Here is a 24,360-nt window from a genome sequence, read left to right on the forward strand (position 1 = left end):
AGATGCCAGAGAAGATGCAATCAGCAATGTCTCCTGCAGTTTGGAAAAGCTACCTTTGTTTGCTTTCCTCCTGCCATCCATACTTACCCAGCTTCTCACTTTTTCTGTCCTGAAAGCCTTTTAATCTTCATTCTCTCTTTGATACAGGGCAACACCGGGGAACAAATTTTACACTTACTCTGTATGCAACCCTTCTTCCAGAAAGTTAAGTTTTTCTAAAAGCAGAATCTAGAGATTGAGTGTTCCTTGTTAGACTGACTTGTCGCTCCTCCACTATAAATAAAAATGTGTGATATTTCATTTACACTTCCAGCTACATTTCATGTCCTTACAAAACTGTAGGGACATTATTACCATTCAAATTTCATCCAGGTTTCCATTTTACAATTAGAAAAGCAGTCATTTTATGTGCATGACATTTGAAGTGAAGGTATTTTGTGGGTAAATCAGTTTGTGAAAATGAGATAGCACAGGTTAAAAAAATAAGTAAGGCACACCTGACTAACCAGAAACAATACCTTAAATAATCTCTCAAGGCCATCTTGGAAAACTGGAGCTCAATTCAATAACAGAGCTCGTTTAGCATTTCAGAAAAGAAATTACCTTCTAAATGTATAGATCCTTATAACTAGGATCCAAATAGATACCTATATGTAAAACATCTACATGTTGAAAACGTCTGAAAAGCATTCTCTGCTTGCCAGGGTGAGTACTTCCTGGTAGCTTCCCTATTGCTAATGCACAGACCACATTTTTCATTTCAGATGATTTGAGTTCTAGGAGCATTTCAAGTCATTCTGAGCAAAAACAAAGCAGCCCTGATGCTGAAAGCAGCACTACCATCCTTCCTTATTATCAGCCACTTGTGCCATCCACTTCCTTATGCTGAGTATTTGTTACATAAATACAGATAATAGCAACAACAACAACAAAAAAAACCACTTGGTTTTATCTGAAATTAGTTGTTGATACCTTATTTTTCCTGGCACATTGGATGACAAGCAGATGAATTACAGGACAGGACTACTACCTTATTTGCCACTACCAGTTTAAAGTGATAGAAAAATCTACCGTAAGGTAAGCCTTGATGACATCAAGATGAACTAATTACCTGACATACTCAGAACAGTGAGTATGCACACTACACAACTTTTTGTGTTATGTGTACCTGTGAAATCTTTTGATACTGATTAACAGACTTGAAAATTTCTTCTGCAGAAACTATTGCAGAAGTCTTCAAACATTATACATCCTCTTCTCTTGTAGATCCAAGCAGGTAAGAGCTTTCTTGCATTAACACATTTTCAATGCTTTCGTTATCTAGTAAGCATCCCTTATTTTTAATAGTATGTGGGGAAAAATAGGCTATTCCATATACATTATATGCATACACATATACATACTGTGAAAGCTTCACAGGACTTATAAAACAAATACAGTTCCAATGTTATGTCATGCTGTCAGTTTCAATACTCAGTATTTTCACCTTAGAATATTTACCCTTTGATTACATGCAAACACTGGAGGAAAAAAAAAAAAAAAAAGGATTTCCAGAGCCAGATGCTGGCTGGATATTCAGTGGGGTGGGGAGGGGAAACAGCTGGTTGGAAAGAGATCAGCTGCAAAGAAGAGGTGCTATTATTACTCCTGAAATATGCATGAGACCATGGGAGATGATAAGGTGGAATTGATATGTTGCAACTTTTCTGCCTTTTCCCCAGTGAATCTACTTTTTCTGGTAGGTAGCAGTCCTTTAAACTAAGTTCCTACATAATGCAGTGGAAAACATATTATTATCCTAGCCATAAAACCTCAAAACTTTTGGTTTTCTTACTGTTCTACCTGAACAGCAATCAGAATGATTCAGAGTCCAATTTCCATTATTACTGACATTGTTCCCTTTATATTTTTAGTTATATGCTTACAACCAAACCATTATTCTAGAGCAAGCTGCAAGTCCTAACTACAACATTGTTTAAACTGCATATGAACTAAAACTTTTTTTTTTTTTTAATAAAAGCCTAATAAGTTCAGAAAATTGCAAGTGATTATAAACTGGAAAAAAGTTTAGACAGCAAATGGCTATTGCCAATCTACAATTTCCATATTTACTAACAACATCTGGTTTTAAACAAGACAGAACTTCCAAGAAAATCTATCCAAATAGGTCTACTGTTTATCTCCAACATTATCTAGCTGATAGCGCTATCATATATACATATATATATATATATTTAAATAAAGTCATTAAAATATTAATCTGAATATCCCCCTGATAAGTTTTATTGCTACACATTTTTTAAACACTTAGAAAAGCTACTTCGTAAACTTACAAGTTGGTCATCTGGCTCCCATTTATACAGACTGCCAAAAATACATAATAAGGAAAAGGATGGGGGAGGAAGAAATGCATTAGAAATCTAGAATACCACTGCTTCTACTTCATAGGAAAATTCTACACCTGGATGGTATTTACTAAGCTATCTATAGAACTGAAACAGAACTTCACTTGAAACAAGTATTTATTATGAAACAATTTCTAAATAAATTCTGTAATAAGTCTTTTAGTTAAGAATGTAGATATGGATTACTCGTCTGAAAATCTCAACACATCCCCCACCCTGCCTCCAAACTCTAAAAAGTATTTTTTTGTTTCCAGAACCCTTCACACAGAACAGTTTCCACTTCTTACCTAGGTGAAACTTCTCTAAACATATACAAGTTGTACTGAAACATTTTATCAGTCATAAAAATGTGACTAATACATTATACATATGTTTTGGCTGTACCTCTGTCTCAGTCAGAAAGCAGCTGCTTTGTCTCTTAGCTAAACCATTAAACAAAATGGGTAACACATGCCTTGTTAGAGACCTCTAGTTTGCACAATTAATATTTGATTTGGAGAAAAAGCCTTAACAATTATAAAGAGTAAATCACCACATAGCAGAAAACCAACACTTTAGCAAGTGGGATGAACTAGACAGATTTAACATTTACAAATGTTATTCAAAGTACAACCCCCTGCTCCAGGATATTACCTCTTACCCTAGGGACAGAATGCTGGCAAAGCATTTTTTACCCCATGGAAAGCACTTTTAAGACTGTCAATCCTGGAAGAAGTATTCATTGCAGCATATGTATTTCATAACTTTACTTTTTTATCAGTCTACTTTGGGTTAACATATACATAAGAATATCTGGTTTTAGGACACAATCACAGAACTTGGAATCTACTAAAACGGTAGGTGGACATTTTTTCCTAAAAGAATATTAACTTAAAGTATACTAACCTAATGCTTAAGAAAAGCACTCAATTACAACAAGCAGGAAAATATGCTGTGCAAATATTTAATTTTAAGGAGTATTGCATATGTATTTAAAATGCTTTTAAATTAAGTTTGTAGCCTCCAAACAAACCCCAGTTGTGTACTCTGTGGTGTGTGTGTAAAGTTATGTTGTGCAATTTACTTTCACATGTAAAGGCAAGAGCAATGAGAGAATGATTTTCAAACCTAAATGCCTTATAACAAATATCAATATCTTGACAGCAGGGAAAAACCTCTCTTGGTTTGATTGATTCAGGTTCGTACGTGCCAAGTGTTTTGTAAACTGCTTTACAAAATCCTCCTGACGTTACCAAAAGCACTACTCTGGGAAACAAGCAAATGGAATTAAGATAATATTTTCCCTTACCAGTTGGAAAAGGCTGTTTGTTATTTCCTAGTTTCTCTTCACGTTAAGAACAGTTTTTATAATACTGGAGTCTAATTAAAGAATACCAAGAGTTAAAAGTTGTTCCATGTTCCTTATGCGTTAGAAACCCCTGCCAACTAGTTCTCTAGGCTTTAAATATTGTTTTGACGGATTGCATTTTCATTTCCAGTCACAAAGAAAGTATTCTCCATAGTCAACACACTAGCAGATCTTCATCAGCTCTGTGCAAGCCAGATACACTGTTCTGTGAGAAAATGAAGACTTTGCAGCCTGCTTTTTTTCTGTTTGTGTTTGTACCTTTGGTGAAGTCAGCACCACCTATACAGCAAGAACCATTCAAGTTTTATGACTATGATACAGATGTTACCATGGGAAGCCTGATCCACCAAGATTATGAAATACAGTCCAAGGATATAAAAAAGGTATTTATCTTATCAGTTTAATATTTTAATTGCTAAGCATTATATGAATGAATAAGGTGTAACATGCATGTATGCAAGTTTTATGGAGAAGTCTTACAATAATGGCAAAACATACAATAGTTTCAGATATAAGGGAAATGCACTCCAATTAAAACCACAAAAATACTACCCTTGCTACAATTTGAGAAACCCTCATAAGACTTGCTTTTGCAAGTAAGAATGTAGCATTTTAAACCCTGCTGTAGTTATGTACCTACTATTTTCAAGTTTCATGAAGCGTATGTACTAGCACGCTAGCTAAACAGTTTGAGTAATGTATTAACAAAATAAGTTTAAATTAAAAGCAAGGAGGGTGATTTTATTTAGTTGTGTGGTTGTTGTTATTTTTTATTAAAAAAAAAAAAAAAACACACTTGAAACAGTGCTTTTTATTGTATGTAACCTGTCATTATAAATCAGTTTTCCTTTGATTCAAACGATTACTTGGTGGTTGGTTTGTTTGGTTTTTTTTGCCCTTTTTTTCCCCTGGTATTTTTGCTACTTGACAGTTTAGCAGTCCTAAGCTACTACAGAATGTCCAGTCCTGTTGTAGTTGCATATAGTGTTAACACTTTCAGACTCTTAAACTCTGCAATAAAAATGTGTTAGGGCACTCATCAGCACCCCCAAATGGTCAATTCTGAACTGTTTAGCTATGTGCTCCACATACATGCTTGTTAATTTAAACACAAGACACAAAAATAGAGATGAGTTAAATGAAGTACAACAGCCTCAGCAGAAAGGCACAGTGAAAACCCTCATCCTTCTGTTCAGAGTGGCTCTGACAGGACCTAAGAAATGCACAGAACAAGAACAAGATACAACACTTTATCAGAGGGGTAGGAAAAAAGCTAACAATGATTGTCCTAAAACTAGCTGCAAAGGAAAATGACATTTCTAAACAAAGTGGTAACTACCAGATCTGGATATTAATAGCTTCAAGGTAGTTTTTATCAATATTAACTGTACTTGTTACAATAACATGATAAACAAATAAAAGGGGAGAACAGAAGGTAATTGTTATAAGTAATAAATTCCAGTACATCTATAGAGAAATCATTTCTGCATATACTTTTACTATTTTTCAAATTCCATTTAATTATAGCTTTCTAATATTAGACTAAAAATGGCAGCTCAATATTTATAGTAAAAATTCCTAATTAATTTCTGAATCTGACATCAGCAACAGTGACACAGTAACATGTTTCATAAACCTCTGATAAAGAGACCATTTTAAATGACTCAACAAATGGGTGACTATCTAATCAATAAGCAAATTTTACATCAATTTTAACAAGCTAGGCACAGCATCAAATGACATTTGCTTCTAAAATCATTTTAATAGGAATACGCTACTATTTTAGCAAAAAAGACGACTGAGGAATATACTGTATACCCATAAGGAAATAGTGCCAGCAGATATGCCACAAACCAATCAACGTCTGTGCTGGCAGCAATATACACTGGAGGTCTACTGAAGGCCAACAGTTCTGCTTAGGGTAATTCCAGGAATGCAATCGGTCATTATTTCCATCGGGTTGGTCCTCCAGTGACGTGTTTTCATTGCAAAATAATAAATTAGTTCCTTATGTGCAACAAATACATCTATACAAGTTCCAAGGTTCCCAATTTAAAATCACTGGATATGCAAGCAAGTCTTCTATTCACTTACAATAGAAATCGTAGCTTCCAGAATATTTAAAGCATTAACTGTAACTGAAATACGTGCCAACAGTTTCTTCAAACATGCCCAGTCAGAAAAACATGACACAGTTAACTCCTTACTGTGTTCTCAATCAAAAAAAAAAAAAAAAAAAGGAACTGGAATTTTTCTAAAATACTAGAAATTTAAAATCATGCAATCTTGATTTCTACAACAGGAAGAACTATCCAGTTAGACACCATCATGTGTCTGGACTCAATTATTCCATTGAATATAAACATTCAGCTTTATAGAACACCCTTGTGTATTATCAGGATGAATCATTCATTTACTTTGCCAAAGTTTTAAAGATATTTAAAGTGTTCAGATATCAAATTGTAACCTGGTTTTGTATGAGGAACTCATGTTTGCAGAGTCAAGTGCAAGAGGCAGGTGGAATTTAAGTATGTAAGCAGGTCAATGTTTCTTCAATGTATACCCTATATATGGCAGTAACAAAATTCCTGCAGTTATAATCCAACCAATCTTTTGCACCAGTATTCCATGGCTAGGAATTTCTATAGCCGACCAGGAAATACTGCCAATATACTGGTTATTTCTACTTTTATCTGGGAGCCTGGGAATATATTGTTTGTGTATTTAACAGTATTGTGTAAATAACCAGTTTTATTCTTTTGTTGACATTTCCTGCTTTCAGAAACTAGTTGTGTGCTGTATCCTGTAAAGAACTCGCATGCATACTTGTTCTCGGATCACACCTCAAGTAGGATACTGTATTAGAAACCTACAGCTGGTACATATGCTACGTCAGCAAACACTTTTCACATAAGCATATTAAAGCATATTAAAAGCATCCCTTGTGAGCCAAGCACACTACAATAAAAGTGCAATTGTTCTGCATCTATACCAAAGTCTCTACTGGCATCAATACTTCTGTCAGAATCATGTTTTTACATGCCTAATCGACAGAACTGTGCAAACTAAACATTTTTAAAGATTTGCTGTTTGAGTCTTCTAACTTTTCAGCTTACACTCCAACTTCTCTACACCAAATACTGCAGATCTTTTACCCTACACAGAAGCTGCTGAACTGTCATCAGCATTCTAACCTGTGGAGAAATGTTCTGCTATAACAAACCAACCTCTCCCAAACATTACAAAAAAAAAAAAAAGGGTCATAGCCTGGATAGACAGACGCAGGGGCAAGCCAAGTGATGGATGATTCACAGGCTAAAAAAGGGTCAAAATGACAGAGGCTGGCCAAGATACTTGTTTCTAAAGCTCAATGGTTTTATATTGCTAAATACAAAAATTCCCACTAATAAATAAAGCAAAGTTGGTACCAGAAGTAAACCAACAGTGTTACTTTCACATTGCTGTAGTAGATGAAGAATATGCTACATGCCTGAATGAGGAAATAAAAAAATGTTTCTCTTGTGAGCAACCAGAGAAGCTCTCTTCAGTTACTGTACTCAGGCCAAGATCCTGATCATTAAGCATGTTTAAAGAAAAATGTTCTACACACCTGTTGATGTAGTTCTCCCCATGTGTTGCTGGTAGCCAAGTAGAGTGAGAAGCACATTGTCTTACTCTGTCCTGCAAATACGACCCATCAAAACAGACAACAAATGATGCTAGCTAAACACAACTGCTACGGTCAACCTAACAGGCCCTCCAAACTTTAATATGTGCAAGCCATAGTATGACTTGCTGTAAAGGGAAATAGCATGTAATTAAAATCCCAATCATATTCAATGAAAACCTATAATTTCCTGCATCACTAAAGACTATCTGTTAGCAGTTCAGGTTTAACAGAGATTTAATGAACACGTACTGCAAAACTTCAGCCAACACCTGAAATGAACATGTTTATAAAATAAGTTTCCGTGCAACTGAAAAGTTTAATAAATATCTCCATGGGGTATTTCAGACAATTTCAAATGCAAGGAAACATTGGGATTCTTTTTTTTTTTTTTTGAACAGAAATAATTTAAATTATAGTCATAAGAATCCTTTCAAATTTTGCATTATGCCTTCTGCAAAATACTCTGTCTTCAAAAGTGCAGGTTTTTGTAGACACTCATTGCTTATGTATTCCTTCCCCATCACAGTTGGTATTTTCTACCCTCCCATGCCCCCTTATGGTTAGTGGTCTTATCCAAAGAACAGTAGCAGCAACATCTTCCCTTTTTGCCTTTCAAACCGCAGAGCTCACATACAAAAGGGATAATATATCATCTTAGTCATCCAGTGTGTAAGATGAATATAAAAATTAAATGTCACGAGAAGATGTAGGAAGCTCATTTGAAAAGATGTACTATTTAAGACTCTTGTAATACTGTGCTTATTGTTTTTTAAAATACCATTTGCTCTCACACAAAGGATGCAACAAACGTTTCTCTTGACACTGCCCTAAGACTGCAAGGGGATGACAGCGAACGCAGTGTAAAACCAACAAAGGATACAAGTAAGTAAATGGATATGGATACTGTAACATGCAAACTCTACAAAAGGCTTTGAATATAAAAATTGAATATACAGAGGACAACAAGGGATACAGAAATAACATTTTTATCTATTAACATCTTTCATATCTCCTATGGAAAGTCTTCTAAACTTTTGCCTCTGAGAGGACAGGTTAATAAATCGAAGTATCTTCAGGTAAACACTGAATATACAACACAGCCTATAAGAATCTCTCTAGACTTACCCGTTTGTATTTGCTGTAGAGACGTACCCATATTAAATAAGCTAGGCAGTACAAGCAAGAAAAGGAAAATATATACCTCAACATAGTCCGCAGTTTCCCCAGCTTGCAATGAAATATATTTAAGTTAAATAGCTTAACTTGAAGAAACTTCTGTTCTCACAATGCACATCTGATGACTGTGGAAGTCAACATTTTATACATTATTGATTTTTTGATTCTGTTAACATGTAAAACATCCAGAAAAAAATTGAAATTGAATTGAAATGTAAATGAATTTGGGCATAATATGATTCCTAGGACAAAAACAGTTAAAATATGTCAGGAACATTCTTCCTACTAGCTCTGAGGTGTATTGTCTCCTAATGAGCCATGATGATTTTTACATGTAAAAAGAAAAAGCTGTTTTCTGACAAACACAGCACAGAAAAGAGAGAAACATTTTGGGTCTATCTGGGATATCACAGATGATTCAGCAAGACCACTGCAGTGTCAGTCTGCACTGAAGTTTTAATCATAGGGATTAGCTATTGCCAAATAGCATCTTTTCAACAAGACTGCATCAAAACAGGAACAAATCTGGGAAAACCCCAGTTTCTAGTCAGACAAACATAGAAACTGCTGCATTTTACATAGTGATACCATTTTTTTTCCACACTCTCCCCCCCCCCCCCCCCAGACAGAAGATGACAAACCAAATAAAAAAATAAAAAAAAGCAAACTGGGTGGAACTCAAGTTAAAGCTCCAAATGTCAATCCCATTTTCTGCAGTTCCTTTGTGAGAAGGAGAAAAAAAAAGTGCTCTAGTACATACACTGGTTTGGCTCAGTATTTGCTATTTCAGTAACTCTTCAGGTTGGGGAAGATCCTTTTGCGCTATGCAGTTTTAACAGACTACCTAGCAGCACAAAACTACTCTTTGCTACAGACCAAATTGGAAGCCAACCAAAATTTTGCAGTATATAGGTAACAATGGTAACAAAACTGGATTCAAAGCTGTATTTGTTATATGTATCCGAATATTCCTGTCATAAAGAATTAGCACAAATAAGAAATGAATAATAGTTTATTAACATTTATGACAGATAGGACAAGCCATAATAGACTTAAACTGTATTAAAGGAGATAGAGTTTCTCTCATTATTTAAAATTATAGCTATACAAAAATGCAGTAACAGATTGCCTAAAGCAATTATATAATCACCACCACTAGAGTTTTTATAAAGAGGATTAGAAAAAATAGTAGCTAGGAGTAACACAGAGTATACATGACCCCGCCAGAAATACTACAGTGCAATTGTAATATCAAACGTGGGCACTTCCAGATATTTCTTCTGCATGACTTTCTCTTTTGAAAGCAATGGTTCTAAAGATTACATTTAACATGGCCAAAGCATTGCAGTCAAATTCACAATGCTCTACACTTAAAAAATGAAATAATATGGATTAATAGCATTCCAAGACAAGCTCAGTTAAGAACAGAGAATATAACACAGGGAAATTACGCAGAAAGAATACAAAAACAGACAAAAAAATCATGGTATTAAATCTCTGTGGAACTTGCTGCTGGTAGAACAACTAAAAATTTAATAGAGGGGAAATCTCTATAGAAGATACCAGAAGTAAAGATACCAGGAAAAAAAATGTTACCAGAAGTAAAGATACCAGAAAAAAATTGTTTTGAATATTAGTTGAATATTAGTTGAATAACTTTTAACTGTCTACTCAAAATAATTTGCTTTCAGATTTACCTACTTGTCTGCTCTGTGTGTGTTTAAGTGGATCAGTGTACTGCGAGGAAATAGATATTGAAGCTGTACCCCCACTGCCAAAGGAAACAGCGTACCTATACGCACGATTTAATAAAATAAAAAGGATAGCAGTCTCAGATTTTGCTGACATTAGTAAGTAATTTGTAACAATAATGTGTTTGTTGTTGTCCTTTAATATTATGCCAAAATAAGATATACTTTATATTTTGCTAGGTTATGCAATGTGTATTACTTAATTCAGTGCTTGTGCTAGAAGAGGAACTGTGAAGACAATATGGATAACCCGCTTTGGCCCACGTATCTATTTTAATCAAGCAACAGGGTGCTAAAAGTCAAATTTGATCGTCCCCTGCCCAGTCTTAACTGACCGTGTACATTTCTTTCCAGTGCTCCAGAGATCTCTCCCACCCACTTCACTCCATGACACTGCAAATTCTACCAGGATCTACAATCATGTTTTCTCTATGCAAACAGGAATGATCACATACGTGTGTATCTATATATAGTCTCAATAATGAGGAAAGCCAAGCGTGGATTTAATTCACATTTTGTGATCTACAAATATAAATACTAACAGGATAGTGCAGCCATTGTCATTGTAACATCTAACAAAACCACGCATGTTTAGTATGCTACGCAACCATAAATTTGATACTTAGATTTCTATTTCTTTTATGTATAGCTACTTTGAGAAGAATTGATTTTAGTGGAAATAGGATAGAAGAAATTGAAGACGGAGCCTTTGCAAAGCTTCTGTTATTGGAAGAACTTTCTCTTGCTGAAAATCGGCTTGTAAAACTTCCTGTTCTACCTCCCAAACTAACAACATTTAATGCAAACCAAAACAGAATCAAGAGCAGAGGAATCAAAGCAAATGCTTTCAAAGTAAGTAAAAGATGACAAACTAGGCAACCAAGGTAAATAAAAGGAGTATACCGTCACTGGGATTTTCTTGTGTTTTTGTGATCAAAGAAACAAACTAGGAGAAAGCAGCTTTTCAGGGTTTTTGTTTTTAAGGCACTCTGGAATAATTCTCCTATGCACAGTGGCGCACTCATGTAGTAGTTCATCTAAAAATTCTTGTCTTTAAGATATAATCCTACCTACTTCCTTTCTCTCTCACACACGAAGGAATAGTGGATTCAAAACTAATGGCTCAAATACAAGTCTGTGGATGACATAAATGCTATTAAACAAGGATATATATTTATAGTGGTGTCCAGTTTTTATAACCAGTATGCCAACACTGAAATTTCCAGCACATAGAAGGCCTATGACCTTCTTGGTACAATAGGATTCAACATTCACAGCAAAATATTTCCTGTTAGATCACTTTATAGGCTTTCTCTGCAATCAGAAAAATATACATGGCTTACAACAGACACAAGAGTAAGCAATATCAGCAATGATTCTCTCTTTCTTTCCAATAGAAGCTGACAAATTTGGCCTACCTCTACTTGGGACATAATGCACTGGAGTCTGTTCCCCTGAACTTACCAGAGAGTCTGCGTATTCTTCACCTTCAGGTATTTCTGAACTATTTCCTTAACTTTTTATTATAAAAAGACCTAGCTGCACAAACCAATCCCCATTTCCTTCTAAAACAGTTTAAACTGCAGTTGTGCTACAGTTGTCTAGTGCTCCTCCACATAAAACGATTCAGCTCTCATTTGTTTGGCCACAACCAGTGTTCAACATGCACATCCTCATTAATACACAGGAGGAGAAAGTAGTTAAGACTTGAAATAATTCTCTAGAATAAAGCAAAATTTAAGTACCCTTACTGTCAGAAGCTCTTAGCTAACTATCATGCAAAAATTTCTTTTACTTGGTGTACAAAAGCTAATAAGAAATGGTAAAAAAAAAAAAAAAAAAAAAGCAATCTTTTGTCAACCATACATTCCAAACCTCAAATTGTTTATCAGTTCATTGATTGGTTTGAAGAGGCTTGATTCCTACCTATCTTTAACACAATCCCAGTGACAATAAAATGAGTGGGGATAATAATAATATTACAGTTTGGCAATTCTCTAACTTACGTCTGTGTATGCGTGTGTTCATGTGTATTTACTTAACAATGAAAATTTGTTTTGTTTTGCAGTACAACAACATTACTACAATCACTGACGACACATTCTGCAAGTCGAACAACACACGTTACATCCGCACGCGTATGGATGAGATACGGATGGAAGGCAATCCGATCCTCCTGGCAAAGCACGTTAATGCTTTTTCCTGCTTGAGAACATTGCCTGTAGGGACATACTACTAGTCACTACTTACATAATTATACATGCCAAAATTCAAGCATGGTAACAGAAGATCATTCTTATTCCTGTTTATATCCTCTCTTTTGCTAATGCAGTTTTCCCTGCATACCCTGAACTTTTTCCTGTGTTGAAATTGAGTTCTCCTCTAAAATAACTATTTCAAAACATCCACTTAATTTAGGAGTTACAATGCCACCCATGCTTTCAGATTTTGTTGATGAAAGCATAAAAATGTGTGTACATATGCATATGGTTTCAACTTCTAATTCACTACTTATTCTTTACATGTAGGGAAAATCATGAAACTGCTTTTTCACATTCTTTATCAATTTCCAGGACAATCACCACATTTTGCTTTCAGATAAACACAAACATTCTTCAAGCAAGCTACAGAGGAAAAATAAATTTTAATTCCAATCATACTCGCTTTGATCTGAAATTAAGCTTTTTCAGCTGACCTTCAAAAGTGCATGGAATGAAGTTGCATATGAAAGAAAGTTATGTTTAGACACAGAACTTAACAATGTTTAACTTTATTAAAACTTCCTTGAAAACTTCATTAGTGGAAAATGAGAAAAATTCTTATCTAGGCTTAGTGTACCTAGCAACAAGGCAAGCAGAACATTCAAATGTGTCAAATGTTCCTTTAGTATTTTTCTTTAAAAAATAATCTAAATACAGTTATAGATATATATTACAATTGAATGTATACGTATATACGCATTCAATTGTATATACTACATATAAATATTTTTACACATTTTTGATGGAAATATAATATATATACACACACACATCTTGTTCAGCTGTAGTCATATGAGTCAACTTTATCTTCCCATTTAAATACAATGCTCAGCATACAGCATGGTATGACAGAGTACCTTTGTTATTAAGGCATGATATAAACTGAGCCTTGTTCACCGCTTTTTCTTGACAGGAAATGTGACATATAATTAACAGCAAAGCTGAATTAATGCTTTTTACCTCTAAACGAGCAAGATTTCAACTAGCAGTCAGTACAAAGAAACAGAAATACCTTTGTACAGAAACACATTCACTCATTAGACAAAAATCACATTAAATCTTCAAAAAGAAAAGCTGATTCTATCACTGATCTAAAAATAGTGCTAACCCTGAGCAAATGAAACTAGCATCATTTCACTCAAGAACTTTATAACAATCAATTGAAAAGAGAAAACTACGTGTGCAGACCTCAATCCATTTACTAAAACTGGACATAATGTCTTTCAGAACACAGGGTTTCTAATTACACAAAAATACATTTCTTCTAACTTGGTTTCTTCCCTCAAATACCTACCACAGGCTTAAACTCTTCAAATAAACAAATGCCAAACAAGTGCTAGTATTATTACCGGATCAACTTCATACTAACTTTGAAGCTAGTGTAGATATCTAATTCGTAGAACTAGTTAAGCACCAAATGCATGATGTATTAATACCACCTAGAATACTGATTTTTTTAAGGTATTTTGTATTAATTATGTCTATCTTATTTAGCTAAGCCTTGATTTGTTAGCGCTTGTGCTCTGGGGAATTATTAATAAATTCAAACTTAATTTTGAACATACTGATGCTCTGTCACTAAGAGTGTTGAGATCTACGAAACTGTAAGTCACTTTTTAAGGTTAAGTGACTATGTCAGGAATCAGCTGTGGGTTCATCATTCTGAAAAGAGTATACAAATATGAAAAGCAAGACAAGTATATTTTTGCCCTGAACCCATTACTCAAAAAAGGCATAGCAATCCCCAATTTTCCAGTTTAGATTATTTTAACAACAAATTCCATTGTCTTACTGCATCTGAGAACAAGAAGTCCTACAGCAAGAAAAACATTTGATTTTCATTTTTCCCATCTAAATCATACAATTTTGATATTTCCAGGTGTTCAGCAAAAAGATAAACAGCCCCAAAGCATATCAAAATACATTCCATTTTCAATCCAAATTTAGACCAGGAAAAAAATAAAAGCCAGCAATTCTCTCATCCCCATTTGATAAGATGAAGTAAACACAAGTTAGAAGCCTAAGTAGTGCCTCTGATCTTATTCTCATTACAAGTCATTACTACTAAATAAAGCTCTTTGTAATATTAATGGAGTCAATACATTTCAAAATTATTCCTATTATTTCCCTGTGAAAACAAGCATGTGCATACATATGCATAAACACATGTATGCACATTTATGTAATTCATGCACACACAAATGCTAAGATCTTACTACTACCACATCATTAATTTTACAGTAGGTTGTTGTATATATTTTTGAAAAGGTACTAGACATCAACAAGAATTCTAATTTAATGCTCTTAATATTTCGTGAGCACACCACAAGTAGACAACTGGTATCTTCTGAAAGCCCCACACAGACAATAAATTATCTGATATATTTTAATTTACTTTTCCCCATTCACAGCACGAGAAAACATCAAAAGTTTTAAGTTAGAAGGGCTATACTATGCAAGATTTTTAGCCTTCTCTTTTTGTGACCTGTATTAATATCAAGCTGAATGTACACTGTTTTTTCCCCATCACTTATTTCTAGTCTGTATTTCCAATAAAACTTGAATTTTTTTTTCTTGTTTATCAGCTTGAATAATCTGCTCTTCCAACAATGCCTACATACTTGAGTTATGCAGTCTCATAGCAGACTATGGGTGTGCCTAGATCAGAAAATTATTTGTAGCTGTAAATCCATTTTCTAAACATATTTATTGTGGCAATGCAGCAAGACCTGCCATACAAGTAATATTATATGACTATCATGGGGGGGGAGGGGGAAACAAAACACAATAAGCTAGGACTTCTGGGACACTTCAATCACCTCTTCAAAATTTATTTAAAGCACTACCTTGTAGATTTTTTTCTGCAGTAGAAGACAGGAGTAGCAGCAGAAGGTAGTAAAGGTATACTGAACTCTTTTTCTTGATGTGTGTGAAGCATGCATATTGCAGACTAACCTGTTTCAGTAAAAATCCACAACTGCTTAGGCTCAAAGGCAGGGAATGTATAATGTAGAGCCCAATTTGTTTATAACTGAACATCGTTCTATCCAAACCTACTTAAAGCTGCCCCTGCTCTCTAGAATAGCCTACTTATTGTCAAATATATATGACAAGCAGCTTTTTTGCTTAATCCAAGTTATTTGTCCCACAATTATTCTCTTTAACTGCAAAAACGCACTACAAAACTGCTATTTTTGATGATCAACTTTGCAAATTGCAATAGTCATTCATCTCACATCTCCATTACTACTGAATTATCCATTCACTTCTACTTTATTGCTTCCTTCTCAAGTACCAGAGCTAATAGAAAGGGGGGAAGAAATCCACCTTTCCTGCTTTTAATACACTATGCTATGACCAAACTATTAGAAGCACCGCCTATTTCTACCTAATAGCCTGGGTAATTTTCTTTTCAATAATTAATAATAAATGTAACCCCCCCAAAAAAAAAAAAAAAAAAAAAAAGTCTTCTCTCCAATACTGTTTCCAGTTAGCTGGATGTATACTTGAAGTCTATCAAGCTGGTAGTAAGAAAAAAAATCCAAAGTTTAATATTGTTATTGAAGTGCAAATATTTACAGGGTAAGACTATTTGTTTATTTTATGCAGATGTTAAAAGCCACTCCTAGCCACTTTCACTGAATTAAACACAGGATATTGTTACAAATGCATATAGTACCCTTAGCATCCAGCTTTGAACACTTGGAACTGTCAGATTTGATCCACCATGCCTTTGTTAATTCTCTCATTTCAGAAAGCCTTCTACTTCTACTAAATGAAATTATTACTAATGCTGACATAAATAAGGCAACCTAAGAATATCTTCATAGGACCATATTCAATCATATTCTCCCAAGTTCGTCTGCTTTTCTCATCACTATCCTTGTCAATTAAAAAAGTAACTTTAGGAACAGTATTTGTAACATTGATGTAAACCAGTAGTATACAATATATGTATGGAGATACATTCACTTAAGACATAGATACATTCTATATGAAATACCACTATCCTTTACATTCAGAGACTGACCAAACCATTTTTAGAACTGCTTCCTTAAGACACACGTGACAACTTAAAATACTATCTCCTATTTTTTAAATGTTTGTACTGAGTTTTAAAATGAGGAATATTTACATTGTCCCAGGAACCACAGTGGCTACTGTCATGAGGCTGATCTAAGAATTAGTGAAGCTGGCTAAAAAAAAAACAAGAAAACAAACAAACAAAAAAGCACACCATAAAACCATGAAGCCCTCTGTGCTCTCTCTACCTTGTCAGTCTCTATTTCACTATTGAATGATTAGTCTTTATACAACAACCAGCAGGATTAGACAACATCAATTTACACTCAGCTGAGGATAGGATTCTTTTTTAAAACATCATCAGAACTGACCAAACAGATTAAAGAGAATGAAAAATATTAATCCAGCACAGTACTCTGAAGAACCTAGAAGATTCAAAATATAGGAATCAAAGCAGGCCACACTTCATAATACAGCTAAAAAGCAATGAGGGTGCTGAGTTGAAGGACAGTAATTGCTTGAGCTAAATAAAACTGAGCTAAAAGAATAAATAAAAACAATTAAGTAGCTAAACATTGACCTGTAATACTAACCACTCAATCACAGAAGATGTTCTGTGTTTGCATGACTGCTGTATTTTCACTTTGAAAAAGTTACTTACCTTAAAACCAGTACAAAGCTAACAAGCCAAGTAACATTAATTTAAAACTAAATTGAGATAGTATTTTCCACTTAAAAGGGAGGCACAGTTTATTTGCTCTTCAAGTGAAATATTGCAGAACTGGAAGTGCTGTCACCCAAACACATGTCGTCACACTTTCAAAAGAGACAGATCCAGTCTTTCAGAATGTTTAAATGCCAAAGACCACAAATGTTATTTTCTTCTGGTTTCTTACCCCCCCCCTCCCCTTTTTTTTCACACCCAAAATGAAATGCAATGGCAATAAACAACCATTTTACTCCTCCAGAAAGAAGACACTGATATTCTTATTTTCTTCTACATATGAGGACAGGAGCATTAGCATGGTAAAAAAACAACAAAAATACCAAGCATGGGCACTGCCCCTTGAATACAACACAAACATCCTCACCTAATATTCTCTACTGAACACACAAAAGTAAGATTCACAGACTCTGCTGAAAAGCTAATTTCTTCTTCATTGCTCCATCTTGATGAACCACTTAAGAACCAAATGGAGAATTTATATAGAAAAGTTCAATAAACAGTACCTTGAAATGTAAAAATGTACATCTACGATGTTCATACCACTCAGCATAAGACGAAAGGCTTCTAAAAAACAGCAGAAGATTTCTGTGTTTTTCAGTGCTGTAAAAGAAAAATATATTATTTATCCTAAACAGTACTAGTCAGAAGTATCAATTCTATAGCCTAAAATTTGCAATTTTACCTTTAAGAATTTGTGACTAGTATTGTTTGATTTTTGAAGTCAGAATTCACCAAAAAAAAAAAAAAAGACGGGAAATATATGTACTTAATTGGAAAAAAAAAAAAAAGAACTACATGCTTTAAAATCCTCAAAAGGTACAAAATTAGTCATGTATGTAATATGTGATAACTCAGTAAAGTAGTCCTCCTATAAAAATCTTAGTTTAACTTTATGCTTGTTCATCTAATACTCTATTTTCTGAATAAATTCCAAGGTATCGTATAGATAAACAGTAACCTGAAAAAATGGTAAGATTAACCAAATTACATTATTAGGTACTGAATGGTCTTGTGATATTTGTTCTAATCAACTACATCTTTACATGATATTTATTATTGGCCTCTGCCTGCATGATATTCAGCTTTTCAAAATTAACCTTGAAATATGGAAAGCAAGAAAGTCTGCTCATTAGATGATGCATGGCAAATTTGATTTAGAAATAAGTGTTGATATACAGTTAAATCTTGAGTCATCTCCCATTAAGGAAAATAGTGATTTTCAATAATCAGTGCAGTAGGGCAGGATGAAGAAAATTGATGCAGATAAATCCATGACTGAGAAATGGACTGCAGAGATATTGGTGCCAGGCACTTTCTAAGCAGAGACTAATTAATCTGGATGGAGCAAGCTGATTCTGGCAGAACTCCCCTCGGTATTTCTGCAGCTTTGGACTCTCGCGTGGTTTAACAGTTCATCTAATGAGCATGGATATACATGGATACAACATGGCTTTATTCACCCAAATGATCCCATGCTTGCACTAAATTCTCTTGGAAGCTGATGATCTACAAAGAGCAGTGCAAAGACACCTTTGCTAGATGTTCAAATAGCCAGAATGGATTCAGCAGTGCTTACAGTCTATATTATGAGACTAACAAATGTTGCTTTGGCAAGGTAATATTTCAATGGCAGCATGCCATTGCAAATAATGAGTTTTTCACCCATAAAGCCTCTGGAAAGAGGGAGATCAGCAGTAGTCATTTTACTTTCTAGCAAGTCTGAGGAATTTTCAATACAGGAGACAAAGCATATGAGAATTAAAGAAAAGACCCTATTGCTTTGGCTTTGTCATTTTCAGAGTAATTTCAACAGCATCAAGTACAAATGTTCAAGTACAATGATTCCATGCTTAGTAAGAGTATTTTCCATTTCTGCTGACCATAACTACCAAACAGAAGAAGCTTTTCTACTTCAATGACTAGCACTGAAGTTATTTCCTTTGTTACACCTTTACTGCTACATCCTCCAGCAAAACTGTGTTAGTCTGTATGGCAACTAAGATGCATATAAGCAAAATGTTTTTGGTAGGACACCATTACACATTCCTTCTGTAACAGCCCAGAAAGACAGTGAAAATAAATCAGTAATGCGCAAAAGCTTGCCTCAGAACAATTGGAATTAGAACCAACTGGATTAAGATCTGAACACTTATGGTAGGTGCCATCACACAAGTAGAGAGTTTCTGCTTATAAGGAACCTGAACAGACCTTTTTACCCTCTATTGTTAACAAAGTGAAGGTGACCATTAGAGCTGAAAAGCTGTACACATGCTTTAATCAAAAGAGAAAATATAATAATGCATCCACTTTACAGGGAATAATTGTACTAAAGACAAACTAGTGAAAATAGGTGGAGAGCTGGTTTGGGGAGAAGGTGAGGTGGAGGTGTTTGTCTCGGGATAAAAATCATTACTCTTCAAATTTCTAGTAATGTAAGGAAAAAGAAGGAATATAGGAAGACAGAAATTGCTGAATCACCAACCATCCATCCTGCATGGTCAGGGTGGTGGGAAGGAGGAGGGAACACTCAAAGAACATGCAGTTTTGACTAAAGAATCCTGGCAAGAATGCAATATTCCCCAAAAGCTAACAAAAGCTGAGTGTCTGAACACCTGAAGCAAGAAGATTCTGTAATTGTAAGGATGAAAAGCTTCCCATCATCATTCATGTGAAGCCATGGTAGACAAAATAGAATATTAGTCATTGTCAAGTCATACTTGTCAAGTGCTGCCTTGAAAATAAAGGTTTATTTCAGTTACCAGTATAGGATTTTACAAATCTTGCGTGGGAAAAATTTAGAAATACCTGACAGACACTTGAGAGTATTTCAGAATGCAGGTAACAGATAGCTTATGTGTAAGATCGTCTTCTAATACCTTTCTTGTTTGAGGTAAGCTATTCTTTTTGATTTTCGGAATAGCTGAAAGCAGAAACCTGAAGCCCTTAGCAAAGTGGTTGCAAGCTGAATCATTTCAGCAATTCAGGGGAGAACTTCACCTCAGATCCAACTTTACTTAATATACAGGAACAGCAACGTGCTACACAAACACACTGGAAAAAATGTGATGTTCATTCAGACATTGAAAACGTAAAAGAAAAGCCAAACAAGTTTTATCCTAGCCTGGAAAGAACAACATCATTAAAAGGAAGTTACTAAAGTAGTCACAACTGCCAGCAAAACCAGGCCAAGACAAAAAAATGCTGGCAGTACAGGCAAAATTGAGTCCCTGGAAGGAAGTAGACACATACTGATTGACAATGGCCGACTAGCTATGTGTTCTGGACAGGGTTGTCTTTTTTTAAAAACCACAACTCATAATTATACATATAAAAATCTGTACACAGTATAGTAAAAATCTAGACTTAGCAATGACTGCCCACATCTCGCTGTCTAGTGAAGGTGATGCTACACATAAAACAATGTGCCTTTTAAGACCATGTACATGGAAAGAGGTGAAATAGAAGGTCGTAACCAGCTACATACTCAATGTGTTTTTAAAAAGACAATTCTGATGGAATATCCATTTCTATGTACTTTAAAAGAGGTCACAAACCATGTGACATTATTTTAACATGATGTTCTTTGTTTTTATTTTCTTTTTCCTCTCAGATTCATCTTTCAGCAAAATAGATGAACATTTTCAAGACTAGGTCTTCTAGCAAAGAAAGATGGTTTGGGCTAACAAGTTCAAACAGACAGTTTCAAATGTGAAAAACAGCCTACAAAACATATAGGTATGTTCCTGAGAGGGACGGACTACAGCAAATATTAAAGCTGTCACTAGCAAACAAATTGATGCAAAACAAAGCACAACTACATACATATAGGACACACAGAAGCATTAAACATTTAAAGAGGCAAACAAAATGGTTAAGGTAACAAGAAAAAATTACAATTTTGAAAGAAGCAAGGACTTCTGCTTCTCAGCTCCTGAGTTTGAAAGTCATTAGGCAACAAGGCCCTCTCCATTTATCATCTTCTGATAAACGATTTTCTACCAGTACTGTTAACCTCCAATTTAAGAATTACAAACATAATATAACACGCCCACCTTTGTTACCACCTTTGTACCAATCACAATGTTGAATGGTAGGAGAAAATGATCATGCACAAAAGATTTTTGGATCAAACAGACCATATATCTGAGATGAAGGAGAACTAAGTAGTAAATTAGTTATGCACTGTTTCAAAATAGGCAGTTTATTTTATTTTTTAAATGTGGGACATGAGGTATGTATAGAACCAGTTATTCCTAAGTATATACTCCTCTTGGGTAGATTTAAGCAGCCCTGTATCTGTACAATAGAAATCTGGAGCTGGTACTTGCGGGGAGGAGGGGGGAATCTGTGCTGGCATGAACAGATATGAGTAACATAAATGCTTTTTTTACATTGTTAAGGGCGCCAAGAGTCTGCATATGGGCACCGTTTCAATTAGCTGTATGATAGCTTTTAAACTACTCATAAACAAATAAACAAACCTGTGTCTAGACCAAGCAAATTCCTAAATTAGCCTTAATTCCTAATGCTGAAGCCACCTACCACAGATTCTATAATACCAAGAACACTTTCAAAATAGTATATAACAAGGTATTATGAGAGTGCATGTTAAAGTCTCTTTTTGGAAAGAATTAAGCAATACAAAATGTCACCAGATTTAAAAAATAATAATCCACTAGAAGCAGAAAACACTGATGTCCAAAGCCAACATCCATGTAACAGAGAAGTTATCCAAAAACAGCAAATAGCATTTTCAGGCTGAGATTTAGCTATGAATCAGGTTAAAATCACATGCCCTTCATCTGAACACCATTTCCCTTTTACTAAATAACATCAACAAAACACAAAAGTATACAAGAAGCTTAAATGTTATGACACTATTCAAAGCTCCATAAGTTATTTTAAGACAGGAAACCTATTTTAACTCAGAGCAGCATACAAGACTTCTTGCATTAGGATATGAAACCAAGGAATGACTCTTACAGCTGTGGGAAGAATTCATGCTTCACCTCCCTTCCAAGAGACCTAGCCCATGCAGTGTTTAATGTAATGCAGACATTTCACAAATCCTTCACTCTGACTGATAAATTCTAATTAATAAAACAGTAGCTTTTAAATTGTCTGTATAAACTCCTCCTATTTAAGTAATCTATGCATTAGCTGATCTCCCATTACTTGTTGAGCTAGTTCAGTCAAAAAGAATAGGAAAAAAAACTGGGAACAGCATTTTTCATAGATGTTGTGGTCCTCAGCACTAATAAAAGCTTAACATAGGTGGTAACTGGAGCAAAATTCAAAAACAGTGTTGTGATTCCATCTGCATACACCTTTTACTGTCACAGTATATTTAAGAAATGGCACAACTTTTAAAAATAAGTATTACATATTCCAGCAGTAGCTGTTTGAAATTAAACTGTTGTATTTTGCTTGTTCTAAAAACATGTTGCTCAAGTGCTTTAGTATTCCTGTTTTCTTCCAAAGCATTTAAAAAGCAGCATGAGCTTGGGAATTACAATTGACCGCCAAGTTTTTAACTCCAGTGCTATTAAAGACCCTTTTCAATGATACATTATGAAAAATGTAACAAAAAAAAAAAAAAAAAGAATACTGAAGATTTAAAGACAGTAAAAGAAGGAAAAAAGTGGTGGGGAGACTGAAAAAGAACAATACCAGATTCAGCTGGTCAAGAAATGGAAGAAGAGGGAGGAAAAGTGTGGGAATCCAGATTCTAAGAGCAACTAGGAGAGTGAAGAACAAAGGACTAGTTCGGAAAAGCCTGAAACTGGACATGAAAAAGGGGGGATTGGGAATTAGGGTAAGAAATCAGAACTAGCTAAAGAAGAGATTGAAAAAACAATAAAGGGAGATCGCATAATCAGAATAAGTCAGTCTAATGGTGCATTACTTTCAAAACAGACATTGCCAACATCAACCACACTCTGGCCATATATTTTCTGCCTTAGATCAGTAATAAATACAGTTACTATATGTTACATTTATACATTATTATGAATTACTTTTTTCAACCAAATGACTACTACATCAGTCTTATTTGCCTTATGGCTTCATGAATTTACACACTGGCATGAGAATAACAGTACATACAAATCAAAGCAGTTCTGCTTTCTCTTCAGCTTTCTTTACTGATGGTCAAGTCTTAATTCATCTTATAGCACTCATGAAAACATATGTTTAATTATGAATACCAGCATGACATGGAAAAAGACCAGGGTAGTGAAGAGAGAAGGACAAAACACGAGTGCTCAAGCTAGGATGAAATAAAGTCTGCCACTGTTTCAACACATTAATTTTCAGTGTAACTGTCAAGTCCCAAGACAACTCTACTGTCAAAAAATATGCATAAAAAACAGAGTAATTTCCTCTTCTAAATCCTGCTACTTGAGAGCAGTCAACTAATATTCTTAGTCATAACACTAGCTTTAGTAGACCTGCATGGAATTTCCAGAGCTTCTTAACAAAAACTCAGCTGTCAGTACAGACTAATGAAGCCTAAGATAAGAAACATTTTTTCTCCCCTATCCATTTGCCTTCCCTTTCCCTTCTCATGTCTGAAAAATAACATAAAACAGAAGTAGTCACTTAAAGAACACATTAAGTTTGCAGCTGACACCAAGCTGAGTGGTGCAGCTGTCTCTTCAGAGACAGGGAAGGGCTGCCATTCATAGGGACCCTCACAGGCTCGAGAGGTGGGCCTTTGCCAACCTCACGAAGTTCAACAAGATCAAGTGAAAGTTCCTGTACCTGGGTCAGGGCAATTCCAAACACCAGTAAAGACTGACTGACAAATGGGCGGAGAGCAAGCACCCAGAGAAGGACTTAGGAATACTGGTAGATGAAAAGTTTGATGTGACCCAGCAACGAGTGCTTGCAGTCCAGAAAGCCAACCATACCCTGGACTGCAAAGGAAGTGTGATCAGCAAGTTGAAGGCGGTGATTCTCCCCCTCTGCTCTGCCCTTGTGAGACCCCACGTACAGTAC

At 35.0% G+C, this 24,360-nt stretch overlaps 2 protein-coding genes across 5 annotated transcripts in view; one reads left to right on the plus strand and one right to left on the minus strand.

Annotated features, from left to right (window-relative positions):
* Window positions 1–24,360, minus strand: part of CENPP (centromere protein P) — a 150,428-nt gene that overhangs the window by 118,001 nt on the left and 8,067 nt on the right. For all 4 annotated transcript variants that reach the window (XM_027467670.3, XM_005025627.6, XM_013105183.4 and 1 more), the window contains one exon: window positions 17,865–17,961. In XM_027467670.3, the coding sequence (XP_027323471.3) occupies window positions 17,865–17,961 (97 nt within the window). The remainder of the gene's footprint in view (window positions 1–17,864; window positions 17,962–24,360) is intronic.
* OGN (osteoglycin) lies at window positions 3,061–15,180 on the plus strand. Its single transcript, XM_005025623.6, has 7 exons — window positions 3,061–3,241; window positions 3,884–4,136; window positions 8,221–8,305; window positions 10,291–10,449; window positions 11,000–11,202; window positions 11,748–11,843; window positions 12,419–15,180. Exons 2-7 carry the CDS (start codon window positions 3,969–3,971, stop codon window positions 12,587–12,589), a joined length of 882 nt encoding a protein of 293 aa, XP_005025680.1. The 5' UTR covers window positions 3,061–3,241; window positions 3,884–3,968; the 3' UTR covers window positions 12,590–15,180.

This window comes from Anas platyrhynchos, chromosome 13 (assembly GCF_047663525.1).
Source record: "Anas platyrhynchos isolate ZD024472 breed Pekin duck chromosome 13, IASCAAS_PekinDuck_T2T, whole genome shotgun sequence".
In the NCBI taxonomy this organism is placed as follows: Eukaryota; Metazoa; Chordata; class Aves; order Anseriformes; family Anatidae; genus Anas; species Anas platyrhynchos.